General features: G+C 41.3%; 1 protein-coding gene across 6 annotated transcripts in view; it reads right to left on the bottom strand.

Annotated features, from left to right (window-relative positions):
- The window catches only part of elavl4 (ELAV like neuron-specific RNA binding protein 4), a 240,210-nt gene that overhangs the window by 16,546 nt on the left and 205,509 nt on the right, over positions 1–18,155 (bottom strand). For 5 of the 6 annotated variants that reach the window (XM_039767262.1, XM_039767256.1, XM_039767259.1 and 2 more), the window contains 3 exons: positions 16,612–16,765; positions 6,065–6,299; positions 1,343–1,381 (listed from right to left, as the gene is read on the bottom strand). In XM_039767262.1, coding sequence (XP_039623196.1) covers positions 1,343–1,381; positions 6,065–6,299; positions 16,612–16,765 — 428 coding nt within the window. The remainder of the gene's footprint in view (positions 1–1,342; positions 1,382–6,064; positions 6,300–16,611; positions 16,766–18,155) is intronic. The other variant, XM_039767257.1, reaches the window with a different exon arrangement.

The following is an 18,155-nucleotide window of genomic DNA, read 5'->3' as shown; positions in this document are numbered from 1 at the left end:
GCAGTTTTGGTCTCTAGGCTACAAAAATGTCATAGCAGCAATTGAGAAAGTCCAGAAAAAAGCGACTAGGCTGATTATAGGACTGCAGGGGATGAATTATGAGGAAACACTACAAGAGCTGAGCCTTTACAGTTTAAGAACAAGAAGAGCAAGAGGAGACCTAAGTGAAGTGTTTAAAATGATGAAGGGACAGTGACTTTAAAATGAGTTCATCAAGAACATGGGGACACTGTTGGAAACTTGTTCAGGGTGAATTTCACACAAACATTAGGACAGAGAACCACAGACACATGGGATATGTGACCAAGTAGTGAGGTGGACAGAAGGACTTTAGGGACCGTCTAAAAATAACATCCTGTCGAGTTTTAAAGTGGACAAGACTGGTGAGCTTTGATGGGCTGAATGGCCTCTTCTTACCCTGATTGTTCTAATGAACAAAAAATTACACAGAACACTGCAGCCGCTGCAGGACTGGGCTAACAAATCAGTACAGCAGTGATAAAAATCCTCCCCTGTCTGCAAAGAATATGGCTACAGTGACAAAGCCTCTTCTGGCCTTGCTTTGCAAGAACATTATACTACTTGGAAATGGGAGGAATAAGGCAAGTTAATTGGATGCTTTTAAAAATGAGCAGATCTCACACTCATGTCCAGCACACCGTTTGATCAAGCAATAATAAACAGCAGCGATGAGTGATGGAGAAAAGCAGACTAGGGCTGAACTTGGGGGTCCAGGTGCACTCAGCTGTGGAAGCTGCTAACCCCCCAGTGACAACACAACTTGCCATCAATGGAAGCCTGGGTGACTGCATCAAGCAATGGCAGCTTTTAAATAACAGATGCCTTAGGGAGGCAGGCAGAAGTACCCCCTTCACATTAAACCGCTCCCCACCCCACTTAAAACTAATTTAAAACATTTACAAGACAGAAAAATAGCAGCAAGGAATAGGCAGAAGGCCCAGGTATACGTCTAATGCAGAATCGGTGCCGAGACAGCTGCATTGATTGTGTTGTCCTCCACTAATCTTTTTAGGAAATGTGAAATAAGCATTTCAATACTTTTGGAAACATGAAAAATAAGGGACAGTTGTCTCCCTCGGCCGTTACTGTCAAGTAGCTGGTGCACCTGAATCCACAAATTAGAGGTGAAGAGAAAAGGAAACCCAGAAAAACAGAACACAAAACAACAGTCATAAAATTAAACTGGGGAAGGGCAGAAGGTTATTTGGTATTAAGAGGAGCTCAGAAATGAATTAAATGTTGGTGACTTTCAATATGGAGGCAAGGATAGAAATAATTGCCGTCTACATGGACATCTGGTGGTGGGTAAAGTTTTAATTACCTTTTTACGCCATAGGCCATATTAAGCAAGTTGTCCAGCCTGCAAAGAGAAGGAGGGTTCTGGGGTTAATGTCTTGCAGATGGCAGACTCAGTCAATGGAACTAATGCTCAATTCTTGTATTATTCAAACAAAAAACATAACAGACAAAAATAACCCCCCCAGCCCCCTCCCTGAAACAGTAACAAAATGGCCATTCTGTGTGTAATTAGCGGTGTTTTTAGCACAGATCAAGCTGCCTGCAAGTGCATTGAAAATAAATGAAGGCCTCTGTACAACCAGGAACCTACCACTAAGTTAACAAATGAAATCACATTTACTGTATGTCATAGTGCAAAATGTCACGTCAGCTTCGTCATTACCAGCCCACCCCTGAAAAACCTGCCCATCTTTCAATGCTATGAAGAATTTGGTCCATTTTAAACCTGACCTGACCAGTAGCCATACCATCAACACTTCAGAACAGGTTTTGCACCTGAAGCTCGGCATGTTTAGGTCTGGTTAGAAAAGCTTGGGTTTGCTGCTGAAAGAGGCACTTACCCTGGGGTCTGTGTGTGGATCCCAATGCCCCAGTCGTCCTTCAGGTGAGACGTAAACCAGCCGTCCCGACTCTCTCTGGTCATTAAAGATCCCTGGGCATACTTTGGGATACACCCTACTCTTTACAATGTCCAGGCCAAATTGCCCACCATGGCTTGGTCATTCTGGCCCCTTGATCACCTCTAATTGGCTAACTGTCTCTCACCACTTCGCCACCTAACAGCTTATGTGTGGTGAGCATATTGCCACAAAAATGGCTGTCGTAGCATCATCCAGGTGGGTGCTGCACATTAGTGGGGGCTGAAGTGGCTCCCCACTCACTGAAGCTCTTTGAGTAATGAGAAAGTGCTATATAAACCTAGAGAATTTTTAACTATTATTATTATGATCCACGTTCTAGTAATGGTCGTGGCCACCAAGGCTACTGATGAGTCGAGCTTTCCAACATGTGAGGTGAGTCACATTCTGTATTACACTTTGTGTTGGTTTAATAACATTTTTAAGCTTGTCACACCCAACTCAGGGTCTTTGGGAGGGCCAAAGATGTGTTCCAGCAGCATCAAGTACAAGGCAGGAAACCACACAGTTACAATGGGCCAACTAGACTAAAGTGCAGGTCTCTGGGGGCAAAACGCAAGCCAGCCAAAAAACCGAGGACAGCGGGGTAATTCTGCAAAGACCACTTGCAGGAGCAGGACGTTGGATCTGGTAAGTGTCAGTGCTAGGCCCTGTAACTCCATGCCACCATAATCCAGAAACTTGAAAGTATATTTAACTGGGGTTGTCTAGCTTGAAAAACAACAATCATCAGCCAAGTAATATGCGTAAAGAGAAGTGTTTTTATACAGTATACACAAACAAAACATTATGGAATTACATTTAATTAATTCTTTAAGTATTGTAATAATTACTTTTTTATAGCTTGTGAACAGAAATATAATTACTACAGGAAACAGCGAAGACTGCATACAACAGAAAAGCAAGCTTTCCAAACAACAGAGTTCAGTTCACGTCACTAGTACTACTTGATCTCATTCCAGATGTTTTTAATGTCATGCTGTCTAAAGACTTGATGTTACTTTTTTTTCTTGTGTGAGTTCATTTGGACGTTCACATTATAAATGTTCTACTTGTAAGCTCTTGGAACTGAAGAAGGGCTGTCTTCTGTCCCTGTCCTCCAAGTGCTGAGCATCAGGAAGGGCAGACATGGAGAAGTAAGTTAGGACGAGATAGAAACTTCAGCCAACCCAGCATGTGACTCATCTCCATCCAGTCTAAGGTAATTTTTCAACCATTTTGCACCCACTGCTTCCAGGACGGACTCTAGAAAACCCTGAACTGGTAGAATGGATAACTAGAAACTTGAAAGTACATTTAGCTGGGGCTATCTAACTTGAAAAAGTGGCATAAGAATAACTTTTTATGTATGCAGTGTTTCATATTGAATGTTTCTTTCACAAATAACATGAAGGTGATCTTTACGCTACAAATGTGACGTGGCGTGTTTGTTTGTAACATATCTTGGCTGTTAATGTCTGGGTTACAGTGGATTCAGACTCTTCAGACCCTTCACTGTCTACTGATTTATTGTGTTGTTGAGTTAATTTTAATAATGTATAAAAACCTAACGTTTTTGCCCTTCAATCTACACTCTGTAACCCATCATGACAAAGTGAAAACATATGACTAAAGGGTTTGAAGATTTATTAAAAGTCAAAAACAGAACTCTTTGATTCCTAGAAGTTTTCAGACCCCTTGCTGTGACTCTCCACATTGTGCCAGCTATTTGCTTTAATTCTCCTCAAGATGTTCCTAGAACTTGATTGGAGTCCCCTATTGAATCGATTGAACATCATTTAGAAAAGCACACCTGTAACTGTGTATAGAAGGTCCACAATTCACACTGCAGGTCAGGACAAAACCAAGTCATGAAGTCTAAGAACTCTCTGTAGACCTCTGAAATCAAATTATTAAAAATCAAAAAATGAAATTTCTTCTTCATATAAGTAATAAGGCCCTTCAGTGCTTTGCAGAAACCCTTTGGCGGCAATTTCAGTTTTGAGTCTTCTTTGGAATGTCTCTATAAGGCTGTCGTCATGGGTGATGGAGTATAGATTAATGGACAAAAATGGCAAAAGTGTGATAAACCCCTAGCAGTAACAGGGACTACTAAATAGGTACTGAGAGATTTGGAAATTGTAGAGAGGGAAGAGCTGTGTGGATTAAACAGGCTGGAAGACGGCAACTATCCTGTTATACCCCTAGGAACTTTCTGTAGACCTCCATGATCAAATTGTGGTGAGGCACAGATCAGGGTAAACCATTTTAAAAGCTTGAAAGCTTTGAATGTTCCCAAGATGCTCCTTCAAGAATTGTGAAATTGAAGAAGTTTGGAACCAATAGGACTCTTCCTAGAACTGGCTGTCAGGGATTTGATCAGGAAGGTGAGCAAGAAGTCCGTGGTCACTTGGATAGAGCTTCAGAAGTCCTCTGCTAAGATGGGAGAATCAGTTAGAAGAACAGTCATGTCAACAGCACTCCAACGATCAGGCGTTTATGATAGAGTATGCTAGATGGATGACACTGTTGAGTGAAAGGTATGACAGCATTTAAGGATGAAAATGGACAGAACTCCAAGCACTATGTCTGGTGAAGCCAACCACTGCTCATCACCTGCCTAATACCAGCCGTACATTCAAACATGGTGGTTGCAGCATCATACCTTGGGGTGCTTCTCAAAGGCACGGAAAGGGAGATTAGCCAGAATTGAGGGAAAGATAATTGCAGCCAAATACAAAGAGGTACAGTAAACAAAGCCTGCTTTACACTGCATGTAACCTCAAGCTGTGGCGATGGTTCAGTGACCTGAATCAGCCAAGACAACACCAGAGTGGCTTTGGGACAAGTCACCGAGAGGCCTAACCAAAGCCCACTCTTTAACCTCATGGAGCATTTGTGGGGAGATCTGAAGATGGCAGCTTGCACACGCTTCCCACCTAATGTAATGGAGATTGAGAGAATCTGCTGGGAAGAATGGGATGAACTGCCCAAATATAGGAGTGTAAAGATGTAGCCAGGAAGACTTAAAGTTGTAATGTACTGCTAAATGTACTTCTACAACGTACTGAATGAAGAATATAAATACTTTTGTAAATGATAGCTTTTAGTTTTCAGTTGATTTTTTTAATAAATTTGCGAATCTTTCTGAAACCCTGTTGTTTGTCATGATGGGTTATTGAGTGGAGATTGATAGGAAGAAATGACAAATGTATCCCTTTTTTAAAATGACTTGATCAAGTGATCTGAATGCTTTCTGAACTCACTGTGTTAACATTCTTCTCCACACACAAGGTTTACTGTAATGTGTCTTTTGTTTCACATTTGCTTGAGTTTGTTAGTACTTATCTTAGCTGGCACGGCTGACTGAACACTCTGATGTCACAGGAAGCCTGTCTTCTCCTTAAGTGATGACGTCCAATTACTTAGCCACACCATGCACTTACTATATTATTGAATTCAAATTTGTTAATTCTTTCAAAGTGCACTCCCACTTTTACGCCCAGAGCACTACTCACTATTACCAGTACGTTCTAATTAAATTCAAAGACAAAACTAAGTCTAATGTGTTTATATTGCATTAATTTTGACGGCCATGTGTATGGAGTCGCCACATTTTGCATGTGTCTGTGTGGATTTGCCTTTCATACGTCGGGCTTCCTCTCACGTCACATTGACTGGCGCCTCTAAAGCAGCCCTGTGTCAAGTGTGGGTGAGTGGGTCCTGCCATGAACCCTGGCACACCATCCAGTGTTGCACTCGGTACTCTACATCAATGCCTTGCCATAAGTAGGAGATGTTAATTCTGTATTTTAGCGGGCCTGAATGAGACTTTATAGAATGCTGAGAAATATAAAAGCAAGAAACTGAATTTGCATTTAACATTTAATTTCAGTAACTCAGCACATTTTCTTGAAATCTTTTGTTAATTTAATGAACTCTGCAAACAATTCCTGAAATACTGCATTACTTATGTTCAATTAGACGTCTCAGTGGCAGTCTACCATCAGCTACTTATAAAGTACTGAGTGTGTGACAGCCACAGTTTAGTTTAGCATTTACACAAGTGCATTTGTGTGCCTTCCCATAATTCTCCCTCTGGCACGAATTGTGAAGATCTGCTTTACCTGAATCTCTGGGCTTGATGATGGAGGGGTCCAGGGTAACGTCGATTTGGAGACTGGTAGAGTTGGGAGAGGAGAGCCTGACTGGTTTTCTGGCTGGGGTTGTTTGCAAACTTGACAGTGATGGGCTCGGCAGCGCCAGACGGTTTTTGCCCGTTCAGTCCCTTGATGGCTTCCTCGGCCTCTATCCTCTTGTCAAAGCGAATGAAGCCAACACCCCGGGAGGCACCTAAGGGGCCAGCAGGCCAAAACATAAAGGGAGACACGTTACTTAACTTGTATGGGCCACAGCTCAGAGTGAAGTAAACACATTTACCCTCCTGCAAGAAACACAAATTGAGGACACCAACAAAAGCCAAGTACTGTCAGGGTGCAGCGGCAACACGATAATCAACCAGCTAAGGAGAGGCTATTTTTCTGGAACTTATTGCAGATTATGTTCAGGTAAGGTGATGCACTGGAAGAACAGCAATTTAACATACTTGTTATATTTGCACCACAAATAAGAGAACAGTTTGTGTTTTCTACAAGAAGGTAGAAAAAAGCCTGAAGCCCCTGCAGACAGATTTCAACACTTTACATTTTAATATATTTAAACTATCATGTTGAACCATCCAGGGATGGAAAACATTCACTAGTACTGTGACAACTGCCACAACATGTCCTTCAACAGCACTTAAAATAACGACCACTAGGTGGAGCGTTTAAAATTATGGAAAATTGCCCAGATAGCACCGGTAAGACACATACAGAACTTAGAACTCCTGCACAGGAAAGGCGCTATATAAATAAAATGTATTTTATTTACACAAGCTATTGGTTTGTGAAGTAGGATATGTTTGTATATCTGGTGGCTGCTCAGTAAACAGTGCGCCTAACATTCAATGAGAGTGATTTTTGGAGGAGCTAAATGGCATGCAGAAAAATTTCTGCCCATATAATTTAGAAGCTATTAAATCTGTCAGTGTAATAAATGCCCTTCACGACTCCATTCTAAACCTACAACACGACTAGTTGGGCACCAAACAGACTGCATGCGCTGCTAAAGCCCTAGTGACCATGTGCATGCTTTAGACGTTAGCTGCTGTATCTGTCAAAGACGGGTAATAGAATTGTTTAAGAAGATTTGCCCTACGTGTACCTTCAGCGCCTTTCCTCAGTGTCAGTGTGTGTGTGATTATCTCCTCACTGGCACTCCGTCTCTCAAGCTTGTTCCTGTACCTCCTGCTTCCTCAGACTCTGATGTTATTTTCAAGGTGTTTTTTTCTCCTCCTGTCCAGTTTTATGCTCTCCATCTTTGAAGGAGACTCTCTCAGCCTGCATCTTCATTCCTCCTCGTGCATCTCACACTTCCTCTTTCACCAACGTCCTCAAAGCCAAACTGACCAATCAGATTGCTCTGAGGGACGGGACACAGACCTTAGTGCTTTATGACATGTGCTTAATGATACAGTAGAGTGATTTGGTTGATGCTTTTATCCACGATGACCTTGGTTTCTTCTGTTTACACGTATTGTGTACAGTTGGAGCTCAGGATGATTAAGGTGTCGGGGATCTTATGGTAAGTGAGATGTAGGGACTGAACTGGCAGCATTGTGTTTAAAAGTCACTCACTTTCTAATTTAGTCTAGGCTGTATTTCACTTTCAGGATTTGTGTTTGCTAAGTTGTTGAAAATAATTAGTGTTGTTAGAGGGAAGGCACGGCGCAGCACAGCAAACTTTGTGCAGCCTTTGCTGTGGGGTGCCAAGGAGCAGCAACACACAAAAGAGTGGAGGGCTGTCAAGACAACAAGAATGCACAGTGTAGACACCGCTGCGACTCCTAAATCCTTCGTTAGGTGGGCTTTTGATTTTCAGACCTGCTGTTGTGTACTTAAGCCTCACATTTTTACTTTTTATGTGTAATACTTTATATTTACTGACATTAAACTTCATCTGCCACAAATCTGCTCAAGCCTGTCTGCAGTCCAAGTGATTTCATGGATTCTCAATTATCTGCCAAACCATCTATCTTTGTGTCATCTGCAAACTTGTTTTATGTATATTGTATATGATAGATATATATATCCTTCATATATAATTTGATAGTATCCGTATGTATGGTGTTCGCATCAATACCCCGTATTTATGGTGTTCTTGTCCATACAATACCTCGACTCAATACAAGTTAGAACCATACAATGAGACTCTGCCTCTGTAGTTAGAACACAACGTGGCAAACGTCGACGCAGTATTGCATGATTGGCTAATAATGTTCAAATGCTACAGTGACGCCGCTGGACGGCCGAGTGTAGTGAGTCGGTGTTGATTCGAGCAGATAAAAGTAAGTTTAGTGTTTTAAAATGTGTTATTGAATCGAGCTGACGTATATGAGCCGGCAGTATTATCCTGGCAGCAGAATTTTGAAGAAATTGTAAGTGATGGATAAGTTTTGTGGGATGCCAGATAGAATAGCATTACAATAATCTATACATGAGGTGACTCTGGCATTAACCAATACTTAAGTGCTGTGTTGCGTAAGAACAGGATGAAGTCAAGAAATGTTTCAGAGATGGAAGAAGGCAGTCCTCGAAATTTTACTAATTGCCGTTATTAGTGTAAAAATGGATATAAATAATTACATTTAAACGATTCGCAAAAATCTGTTGTATGTAAACGATACTGTTTTAAACATTATTGTTTTTTCATCAGAAAACCCAGTTTCCACGTCTGTGTATTAGTTTAAATGGCACTTTTACCACTCGCAATAGGGTGGACACGCTGACGTATTGTGTCAACTGGGCAACACAGTGAATGCGGCGTCTATCTATATATGTCTATGATTTGTTCACTTTCTGACGTAGTGTAAATAAAGTCAATTCATCTCCCTGTGGTGCGTATTCCATACGTAATACCATGTAACATATTATAATTCTCCTGCTTTATGCGAATATACCCATGCCACCGAAAAAAAGATGTACAATTCCACGGTCCACTTCAGATGCCAGAGAAAAGTCTATTTCAAGGGCGTCTCAAATGCCACAGCAGACATAATCCAAAGTGGAGGAACTTACAATAAAATGTGAATCAGAAAACTGTTTGTTCTATTTCTATGTTCTGTTTCTTTCATTTGGGAAATTCACCACTTATAGATTCCCAGGCAACGCCGGGTACTCCTGCTAGTATAGATATAAAATAAATAAATACAATTTAAAAAATAGCAGTGGCCCCAACACTGCCCCCTTCTGGACACCACTCTTAACATCAAGACAATTCTGATGAGGTTCCTAAAACCATCACCCTCTGCTTCCTGTTTCTGAGCCAATTTTGCAGCCATGTACATTTCATACCCTCAACTGCCACTTCTTTTAAGTTGATGCCCACCCTCTCATGTGGAGCCTTATCAAATGCTTTCTAAAAGTCAAGAGAAATAATATTGTATGTTCCACTTTGATGGCATCCTTTTGTTGCTTCCTTATAGAATTCCAGCATGTTAGTAAAACATGACCTCCCTCTTCTGAGCCAATGCTAACTGTTCAGTAAAACGCCTGTTGTTGCCTTGTGCTGCTCAATCTTGTCCTTAATAATTTATTCCATTCATGCACTTGTGATGCATGTTAAGCTTACTGGCCTATAGTTACTTGGATCTGCCTGGTCACCCTTTTTATATACCGGGGTGATATTTTCTGTTTTCTAGTCCTTCAGTGCAGTGACTTCCTAAAATATGTGTTAAGGGTTTACATCTGTACTTGCTAACCTTCCTTAAGTACTCTGTGATAAATATTATCTGACCCTGGTGTTTTGTTTCATTTTAGCCTGTTTAATCCACACAGCTCATCTCTCTCTACACTTTCCAAATCGCTCAGTACCTCCTTAGCAGTCCCTGTTACGGCTGGGAGGCTATAATACTTTGAAAACTCAAAGTTAAAATTGCTACCAAAGGGTTTCTGCAAAGCACTGAAAGAAGGGTCTTATTACTTACTGTATATGAAGGAGACATTTCAGTTTTTGATTTTTAATAAATTAGATTTCAGAGGTCTACAGAGGGTTCCTTGGCCTTCATATCTTGGTTTTTGTCCTAACATGCAGTGTGAATTGTGGGACCTTCTATACACCGTTACAGGTGTGCCTTTCTCTAATGATTGGTGGACTCCAATCAAGTTCTACAAACATCTCAAAGAGGATTAAAGCAAAGAGGATTGACCCAAGCACAATGTGGAGAGTCACATTCTAGGAATGAGAGAGTTCAGTTTTTCATTTTTAATACATTTGCAAACCTTTCTGACATCATGTTGTCACTTGCTTATTTTGGGTTATTGAGTGTAGATTAATATTCAAAAATGAAAAATCTATTAATTTAAAATTAAATCTATAACACAATAATGTTTGTGTGCAGAAGGTAAAGGGCTTTGAATACTCTTGTGCATCATCATCCAAACAAATTTAATATCATTACACTGTTTTTAATAAAATTGTAATAGAAAAAAGAACCTTTAAATCTAAGGAAGGCCTGCATGGTTTAAGATGGAGGAAGGGAAGGAGATTTGCTGCTGTTATCCACCATTTGCCCAATCTGTGAGCTGCAAAACCAACTTTTGAATCTGAAGTGTGGACCACTGACGCTAAAGTGTTAAAAAGGCTCCCTTTTGAATATCACTGCAGCTTTAACATTCTGTAGCAAGTCGCCATCAGCTCTGTGTGTACCCTTACAAGTATGTTGGCATAACCGGTGGCATGAATGTGCACTGTGATGGACTGGCGCCACCCTATCTTTCTATTAGTTATATAGTGCCTTTTAATATCTATTTTTCTATTTTATTTTATTGAAATACTGAACTATTTCTAACTAACCCTAACTCTAATTTCCATTTCTATTAATGAATTTGCAAAACATCAAAGCATAACAGGATCTTTAAACATCTTCTGTGACACAAACTGAAAACTTTTCAGGAAGAATAAACGTGCCAAAAGCCAGCAACAGCTTTTACAAACAGACAGCAGCAAAGGTAAACACTCCGATCTGTTTGTATTCCAAGTACAAGTGTTCTGAAGGCCACACATTGAAGAGACAGACTCATCCTCTGATCCCACATGCACACTTGCGCACGCAGGTGGAGATGTGACCAAACGTCTGAGCTGTTTGCGTACGATCTTCATATTAGGAGTTAAATGACTTAGCCATTTCATCACATGCATGATGATAAGAAAATATTAGAAAGCAAAAATATAGAATTGACAAAAAAAAAGCTAATGGTTATATTTTTGTGCACATTTACTAATTTACTGCTGTACAGTCTGTTGAAGTTTAAACCACAAAACTGCTGGCTCAATGCCCATGTCTGCCTCACTGTGTGACCTTGAGCAAATTGTTTAACCTGCCTGAGCATCAAGCATAAAAAAATACACACAAACAATTGCACTGTTATTTGTTGAACAATTTGAAGAGGAGGAAAGCACTCTAGAAGTAGAATGTTCTTCTTCTATATAAATATAAAACAAGCAGATGAATACAGTTGTAGGATACCCTGGGTATTAACGTGTTTAGCCTGCGTGCAAGACCTACCTGCCTTCATCATTCCATAGGCAGTCACGATGAGCTCTGTACTCAAGTTTGCACTCATCTTCATAAGTATGCCTGTCAGAGCCTCCTGCATGAATGTACACTGGGATGGACTGGCATCTCGTCTAAGACCAGACCCTGTTTGGCACCTTATCTATCTGTGTGTCTCTCTAATCTCTCTGATATAGTGCTTTTCCTATCAATGTGTCTACATTATATGGTATCTATCTATCTACAGTTCATCCAGAAAGTATTCACATCGCATCACTTTTTCCACATTTTGTTATGTTACAGCCTTATTCCAAAATGGATTAAACTCATTTTTTCCCTCAGAATTCTACGCACAACACCCCATAAGGACAACATGAAAAAAGTTTACTTAGGTAGATAGGAAAAGCACTATATCAGATAGATTAGAGAGACACACAGATAGATAAGGTGCCAAACAGGGTCTGGTCTTAGACGAGATGCCAGTCCATCCCAGTGCACTGTACCTCTAATCACGCATGGGTGTCTGTGGATCACCTCACAGGCTCAACTCATGTAGACAGTACCACCCTGGCACAAGAGAGGGCGCTGTCACTAATACTGCTGTTTCTTCACTCCACAGCTCTGAGAAGATGCTAACTTAGGGCAACTGATCCTGCCCTCTGTCCTGGTTGGAGTTGTATAAAATCGTACATCCCTAGAAAGGATAGCATCCATTTTGGCTCCGAGCCCATAAGCCAGATGAGCTCGTTAAAGCTACCTCAGCTAGGAAGCCTAAGCGTTTTGCTCCAGGCACTTTTTAAATTGTGCCTTTCTTTCTTTTCTAAATGGCCTTTTTTTGTTTGGCTTGCCTTGCATTAAACAAGGCGACCGAGTTGGCATCCTAATGATTTGTTTCTATCTATCTATCTATCTATCTATCTATCTATCTATCTATCTATCTATCTATCTATCTATCTATCTATCTATCTATCTATCTATCTATCTATCTATCTATCTATCTATCTATCTATCTATCTATCTATCTATCTACTGTATTGTCAAGCACACATGCTTTGGGAGTTGCTCTCAAATTTTGCTTGCTGATTATTTTAACAGTAGCCTACCTATGAGTTCTGTCACTTAACGTCCCAACATCACGCAACGGCCACATCATCAGTCACAAAATGCCCATCAGAGGCCCGGTTACACTACTCTGACTCCGAAGGTGTTTTGTGACTGACACTGTGGCTGTCACATGACCTACGCCATACTTACTGTAATCTGCAGTTAGATCAGCCTTGATTATTTACAGTCTTTTTTGGTTTGGACATTTGCTTGTCACTCAGGACCTCTCCTGGCCTCTTTGCTCCTCACAATTTCTGGGCTTGCTGTCTCAAAGGCCACTCATCAGTGAAATAATAATTATGCTTTTATTTTTAGGGGGTCACATACACACACACACACACACACACACACAGCAGAGTCACCAGTTAACATCGGGATTTGTAAAGAAAACTGGAATTCCCGGAGAAGAAGTCAAGCAAACTTACAGAGTCAGTAAAGAGGGCAAGCCATGAGCCAATAAGGAACTGCTGTGCCAGTATGCTGCCCTCTAGTGGTAAGGAGCTTCAGACGTATGTTTAAACAGCAGGTGAAAGTGTGCCTTTCTGTAAATTTCATATGCCATCTGTACTCGATTAAAGACGGTTTATGTAAATGACTTGTAGGCAGTCATAAAAACAACATACTGAGCTTGTAAAAGCTTAACACTTCAAAAATGTTTTGAAATACAATTTATGTTTGGTGCTATCAGAGATAAAATATTCACAACTTTGAGTAAAAGAATCTGAACAAACAGGTCCAAAGCCTAATGTTACTCGATTGTTTACCTCTTTTGTAAGTCACTTTGGATAAAAGTGTCTGCTAAGCAAATAAATGTAAATTTAAAAGAATCAGCGGTGTACATTTAAAAAAGGTAAACGTGAAGAAATACTGTTGCTCTGTTTATGGGCATAAATGCAACATTCTGTGCGGCGTTTCACAAATTGTGTTCAACAGAAGCAGCTCCATAAAACGTGAATTTTACTGTGGCATTTTACCCGATGAGCAGAACGATTTCTCTGTGTTCTTTCTGACGTATTTTTGATGTGTTTAATGGTTTGCTAAAAGTGAACATCTCCATATCTTTTACCTGCTCTACCCGCTGCTGCTGAAGGCATATTCATTCAATCCGCTGCAATGATTCTTTCACATCCCACAGTTGGAGCTTTTTGAACCCCAAATCTTTTTCAAAGAAGAATGAACTTCAATGACCCCCTGTGTTTGAATGTTTGTGTGCGCGGGCACCCATTGTGCCACACACACACACATACCCGTGAACACACGCAAATTGAAAAGAAATGGTTTATTAATAAACTGCGACTATGAAGGACAGCGGTGAAGAATCGATGGAGCCCTAACAAAGCTTTGCACGCCCACTAAACACAGCTCCTGAGCATTTTAAATTAAAATTGAAATATTCCTTGGGGAAATTTGAAAAGATGTGAGAGCTGAGGCTGTTAATGAAAGCCCACTTTCTGCTCAGATGAGAGTGCTTTGCTGCCGTACCTCATTTTTAGTCTTTATAGCAGCTGTGCCAGCAGAGCTGAAAATTTATTGCAGGCATGCACGTTAAATACGCTTTAAAAGAAAGCCTCCTTGTTTTATAAATAATGTGCATAATGATCTCATGCCTGAGAGAAAGCGAGCAGGGGGGAAAAAAGGCAAAATGGTTGAGTCGGAGTCCAATTCCCTTACATGACAGGCAGGAAAGGTGAACAAAATGGGGGTCTGCCATGGAAGTGTGAGGCTGAGAATCATGTAAAGGCCCGTGGTGTGCCAGTCATATGGTAAAGCGGTCCAGGGCAGCTCTCTCATGGCAAAAGGGGGAGCAGAAAGAGCCACTGATATAAAAGACTGCTGTTTGAGAGGGAAACTTGTCTCATTCTGTTTGGCAATCACTTATGAATTTTAATTTCAGATAATTAACATTTACTGTAGTGTGACTGAGTATAAAAGAGGCAAATTTGCAAGCAGTGATCTGATGATAACTGCCGCCTGGTTGGCCTAAATCCTCTCAACCTCTTAATCATCAGTAACTAAAATTTAATTAGACATTAAAATTCCTCTCACAGATTCACCTGTCTCTGGAGAAGCCATTAGGGCTGGGCAGGGTGTTAAACTGCCAGTATAAAGAAGATTAATGGCATCAGCAGCCAACGCCAGGCTCTCTTCACTACCGAATGAATGTCAGGGGGTTGCTTAGGTAAAGCTGAAATTACTCACTTAAACAAAAGAAAAACCAAAACCACAGGGCTTTAAAAAGCGCCTGGCTCTGATAGCCAAGTGAAGGGGAAGATTTTGAGGCGACCGGCACCCCCGCTTCATCACTCTGAGCTTTTAGTTTGCTGTTGTTGAGCCCGAATTAAATCTCAACAGCAAGGGAGGGCTGCAGAATGGCAGATGATAGCCAGCTGACTGAGAGCAAAGGACTGCATTCCGATTAATAGGCACGGGCCGGAAAATTCTCAGCTGTACCTTAATTTGTGTTGTGAAGCACTCAGACTGCATTTAAGAAGAGCATCAACCACGGCCCAAAGGAACAAGTGGCCCACTAGTGTGGTGGACAGCAGGACTTTAGAGGGTCAGAATTCAATGTCATTTTGGAGAAATTAGACAAACATCTTTGACGAGCTTGTTGGACTGCATAGCCTGTTACCATCATCATCATTATTCTGATCTGTCTAACTATTACAATGACACCCTGGTGACGAATAAAGTCCTATCAAAACAGTAACGTCTGTTTTGTCTGTGTCAGAAATCTGATTGGTCAGTTTAGTTTTTGTCAGATTGGTCAGTTTTGCTGTGGTTGCTCAATCAAATGCGACCGAGACAGAAATTGTCTGATGAGGAAAGACATCGGAGGAGTGATGAGAGTCGCCTTCAAACAAGGGAGGCATTCACAAGAATACTAATGTTGTTTTCACAGCAGTAAATGGGGACCCGTCTACCATTGGTGGAAATCAAGAAGCAGACAGGAGGCAAGCAAGGCGCTTTCAAATGACAGAGTCTGAGAAGCGGGCTTTACAGGGATGTGATTGAGAGACAAAGTGCCAGGCTCGAGAGGCATACAAGGATACTAAAGAATGGTCTAGGAGGATTGATGAGAGTCGCCTTCGAACATGGGAAATATTCACAAGAATATTAATGTTGCTTTCACATCGGGTAATGGTGACCCGTCAAAAATTGAATAGGAGACGAGCACTTGAAATAAAAAGAGCCTGATAAGCGAGCTTTACGGGAGTGTGATGAGAGACAAAGTGCCAGGCTAGAGAATCTGACGCAGGAGGATACCAGAGGAAGATGTATGAGGATCAATAAGAGTTGCCTTCACAATTATACTAATGTTGTTTTCACAGTGGTGAATGGGGACCCGTCTACCATTGGTGGTAGTCAAAAAGTGGACAGCAAGGCACCTCCAAATGACAGAATCTGCGAAGCAGGCTTTATGGGGATGTGATTGAGAGACGAAGTGCCAGGTTACAGAGGTTGACACACACGAGGATACCAAAGGAAGGTGTAGGAGGGATTGATGAGAGTTGCCTTTGAACACGGCAAATTTTCACAAGAACACTAATGCTGTCTTCAGAGCGGGTAATGGAGACCCTTCTACCATTGGCTGAAATTTAAAAAAAAAAGGACATGGGGCAGGTAAAATGCTGCGTCTGAGAATCAAGTTTCATGGGAACACCACTGAGAGTGGAAGTGCCAAGCTAGAGAGGTTGAGACACACGACAACACCAGGGGAAGGTGTAGGATGAACGCTGAGGGTACTCACACGCTCAGAGATATCCAATATTTTTAAATGTGTTTTTGTAACGTAACAAGTGCTCCTGTTACTCTGATTCCTACCAGGTGGTGTGCTGTGCTAAACTGACTATTGTTCATCTCTAAAGAAGAAACACCGAAAACCTAGAAAAGCACAACTGCCTCCACAGATACCTGTAACCTGGTCAACCAGAATGCGGGATGTGATGATGCGGCCATACTGGGAGAAGAGCTGCTCCAGTTCCTTCTGTGTCATTGTCTTGGGGAGGCCACTGACATACAGGTTTGCATCACGAATGGAAGCTGAGCTAGGCCTTGCGTAGGACACCTGCAGCACAAAAGGGACAAATAAACAGACATTTACACTTTTATCATATTTAGATGGTTTTTTTTTCTCTTCTGTGAATGTCACAGTGTAAACTGTAATTACTATCATTTTTTTAAAGAAAGTTATCAGTTACAACAAATGATTGAGCTCCTCTGGAGTTTTTAATATTTTTTTACGCCTCATGAACTTCTAGAATTGTAAAATCCCTGTCACGAGTCTTATACATTTCTGTGTTAATTTCTACTTTTCTCTTATCATGTCTCTCATCTTCATATTTCCTTTCAATTAGCAGACAGCAGGGCCGTTACCAGACTCCATCTGAATTGCCATCATACAAACAGAATCAAAACAGCGAGACTGAAAATTACAGTGAGCTACACAAGCACTGGGTTTGTGTCAGAAATCTGCAATTTAAAGTGACAACGGTTTAGGATTACACTTAAAGAAATTAATATACAAGAGAGTTTTAAACAAGCACACTGCATTAAAGTGAAGCGGAGACTTTGACCCCTTTTAAGAGTGACCACGTCCATCAAAAACACAAGAAACAAAGACAGAATGTCCACCGCGCCAGTATTCACATACAATGCTGACATGCTCCTCTTGTATTCAGCCATCATGCTCTGACATTAACACACCCAGAGATGGCACTTAGGGCGCCACTCCTCAATCCTGAGGGTCTGCTTTTGACGCTGATGAACATCCCAAAGTGACGACCTCCATTATACTATTAACTAAGGAGGTGCCACTCTATTAGGGCCAAGGTGTAAAGATGCACTGCGTAGACAGCACCCGGGTCATGCCAGTGTCACAGAACTGTAGCAACTTACAAGACAGGTCCTGACGTTCCTCCATTTTCCATGCTGTATGTATTTAATTTTTTAGGTCTTGGAAGCCAGTAGCTCGTTCTGCTTGAATCAAAGTCGATCACAGTGGACTTCAAGTCCAAGTTACATTTTGTCTGTGTCACCCAGTATTAAATGAACCAGACTCAGAAAAATGAACCAATAGACACTCTTCCAAAGTGTGGGCAACTTATCATAACTGCCAGACTACTGCTGACGTGTTCTCCCGGCTCTGGTTTTCTTGTCAATTCCAGGTTATGTTTTGTTAGCAGCACTGCATAAATGAACTACAAATCCCAGCAGCCCCTGTTAGTTCTTCACCATTAGCTTTGGGTGTTGCTGCTGGGGTTACTGTGGGAAACGAGGCACGGCATGGAGTTCAGGGTGCACCAGAAAAAGCTCAATCCTGAATATCAGATTACTGTGTTTCTGTGGTCTGATCAGAGTGGGTAAACATCTTCATCGGTGGAGCTCTTCACCTACACCCCATCACAGCAGGACAAAACTTCACGGATTACGCTGACGGCCATTCACTTGGCACCTCT

This window comes from Polypterus senegalus, chromosome 10 (genome assembly GCF_016835505.1).
Source record: "Polypterus senegalus isolate Bchr_013 chromosome 10, ASM1683550v1, whole genome shotgun sequence".
Classification (NCBI taxonomy): Eukaryota; Metazoa; Chordata; class Cladistia; order Polypteriformes; family Polypteridae; genus Polypterus; species Polypterus senegalus.
The sequence above is the reverse complement of the archived record's forward strand: the minus strand, read 5'-3'. Positions and strand labels throughout refer to the sequence as shown.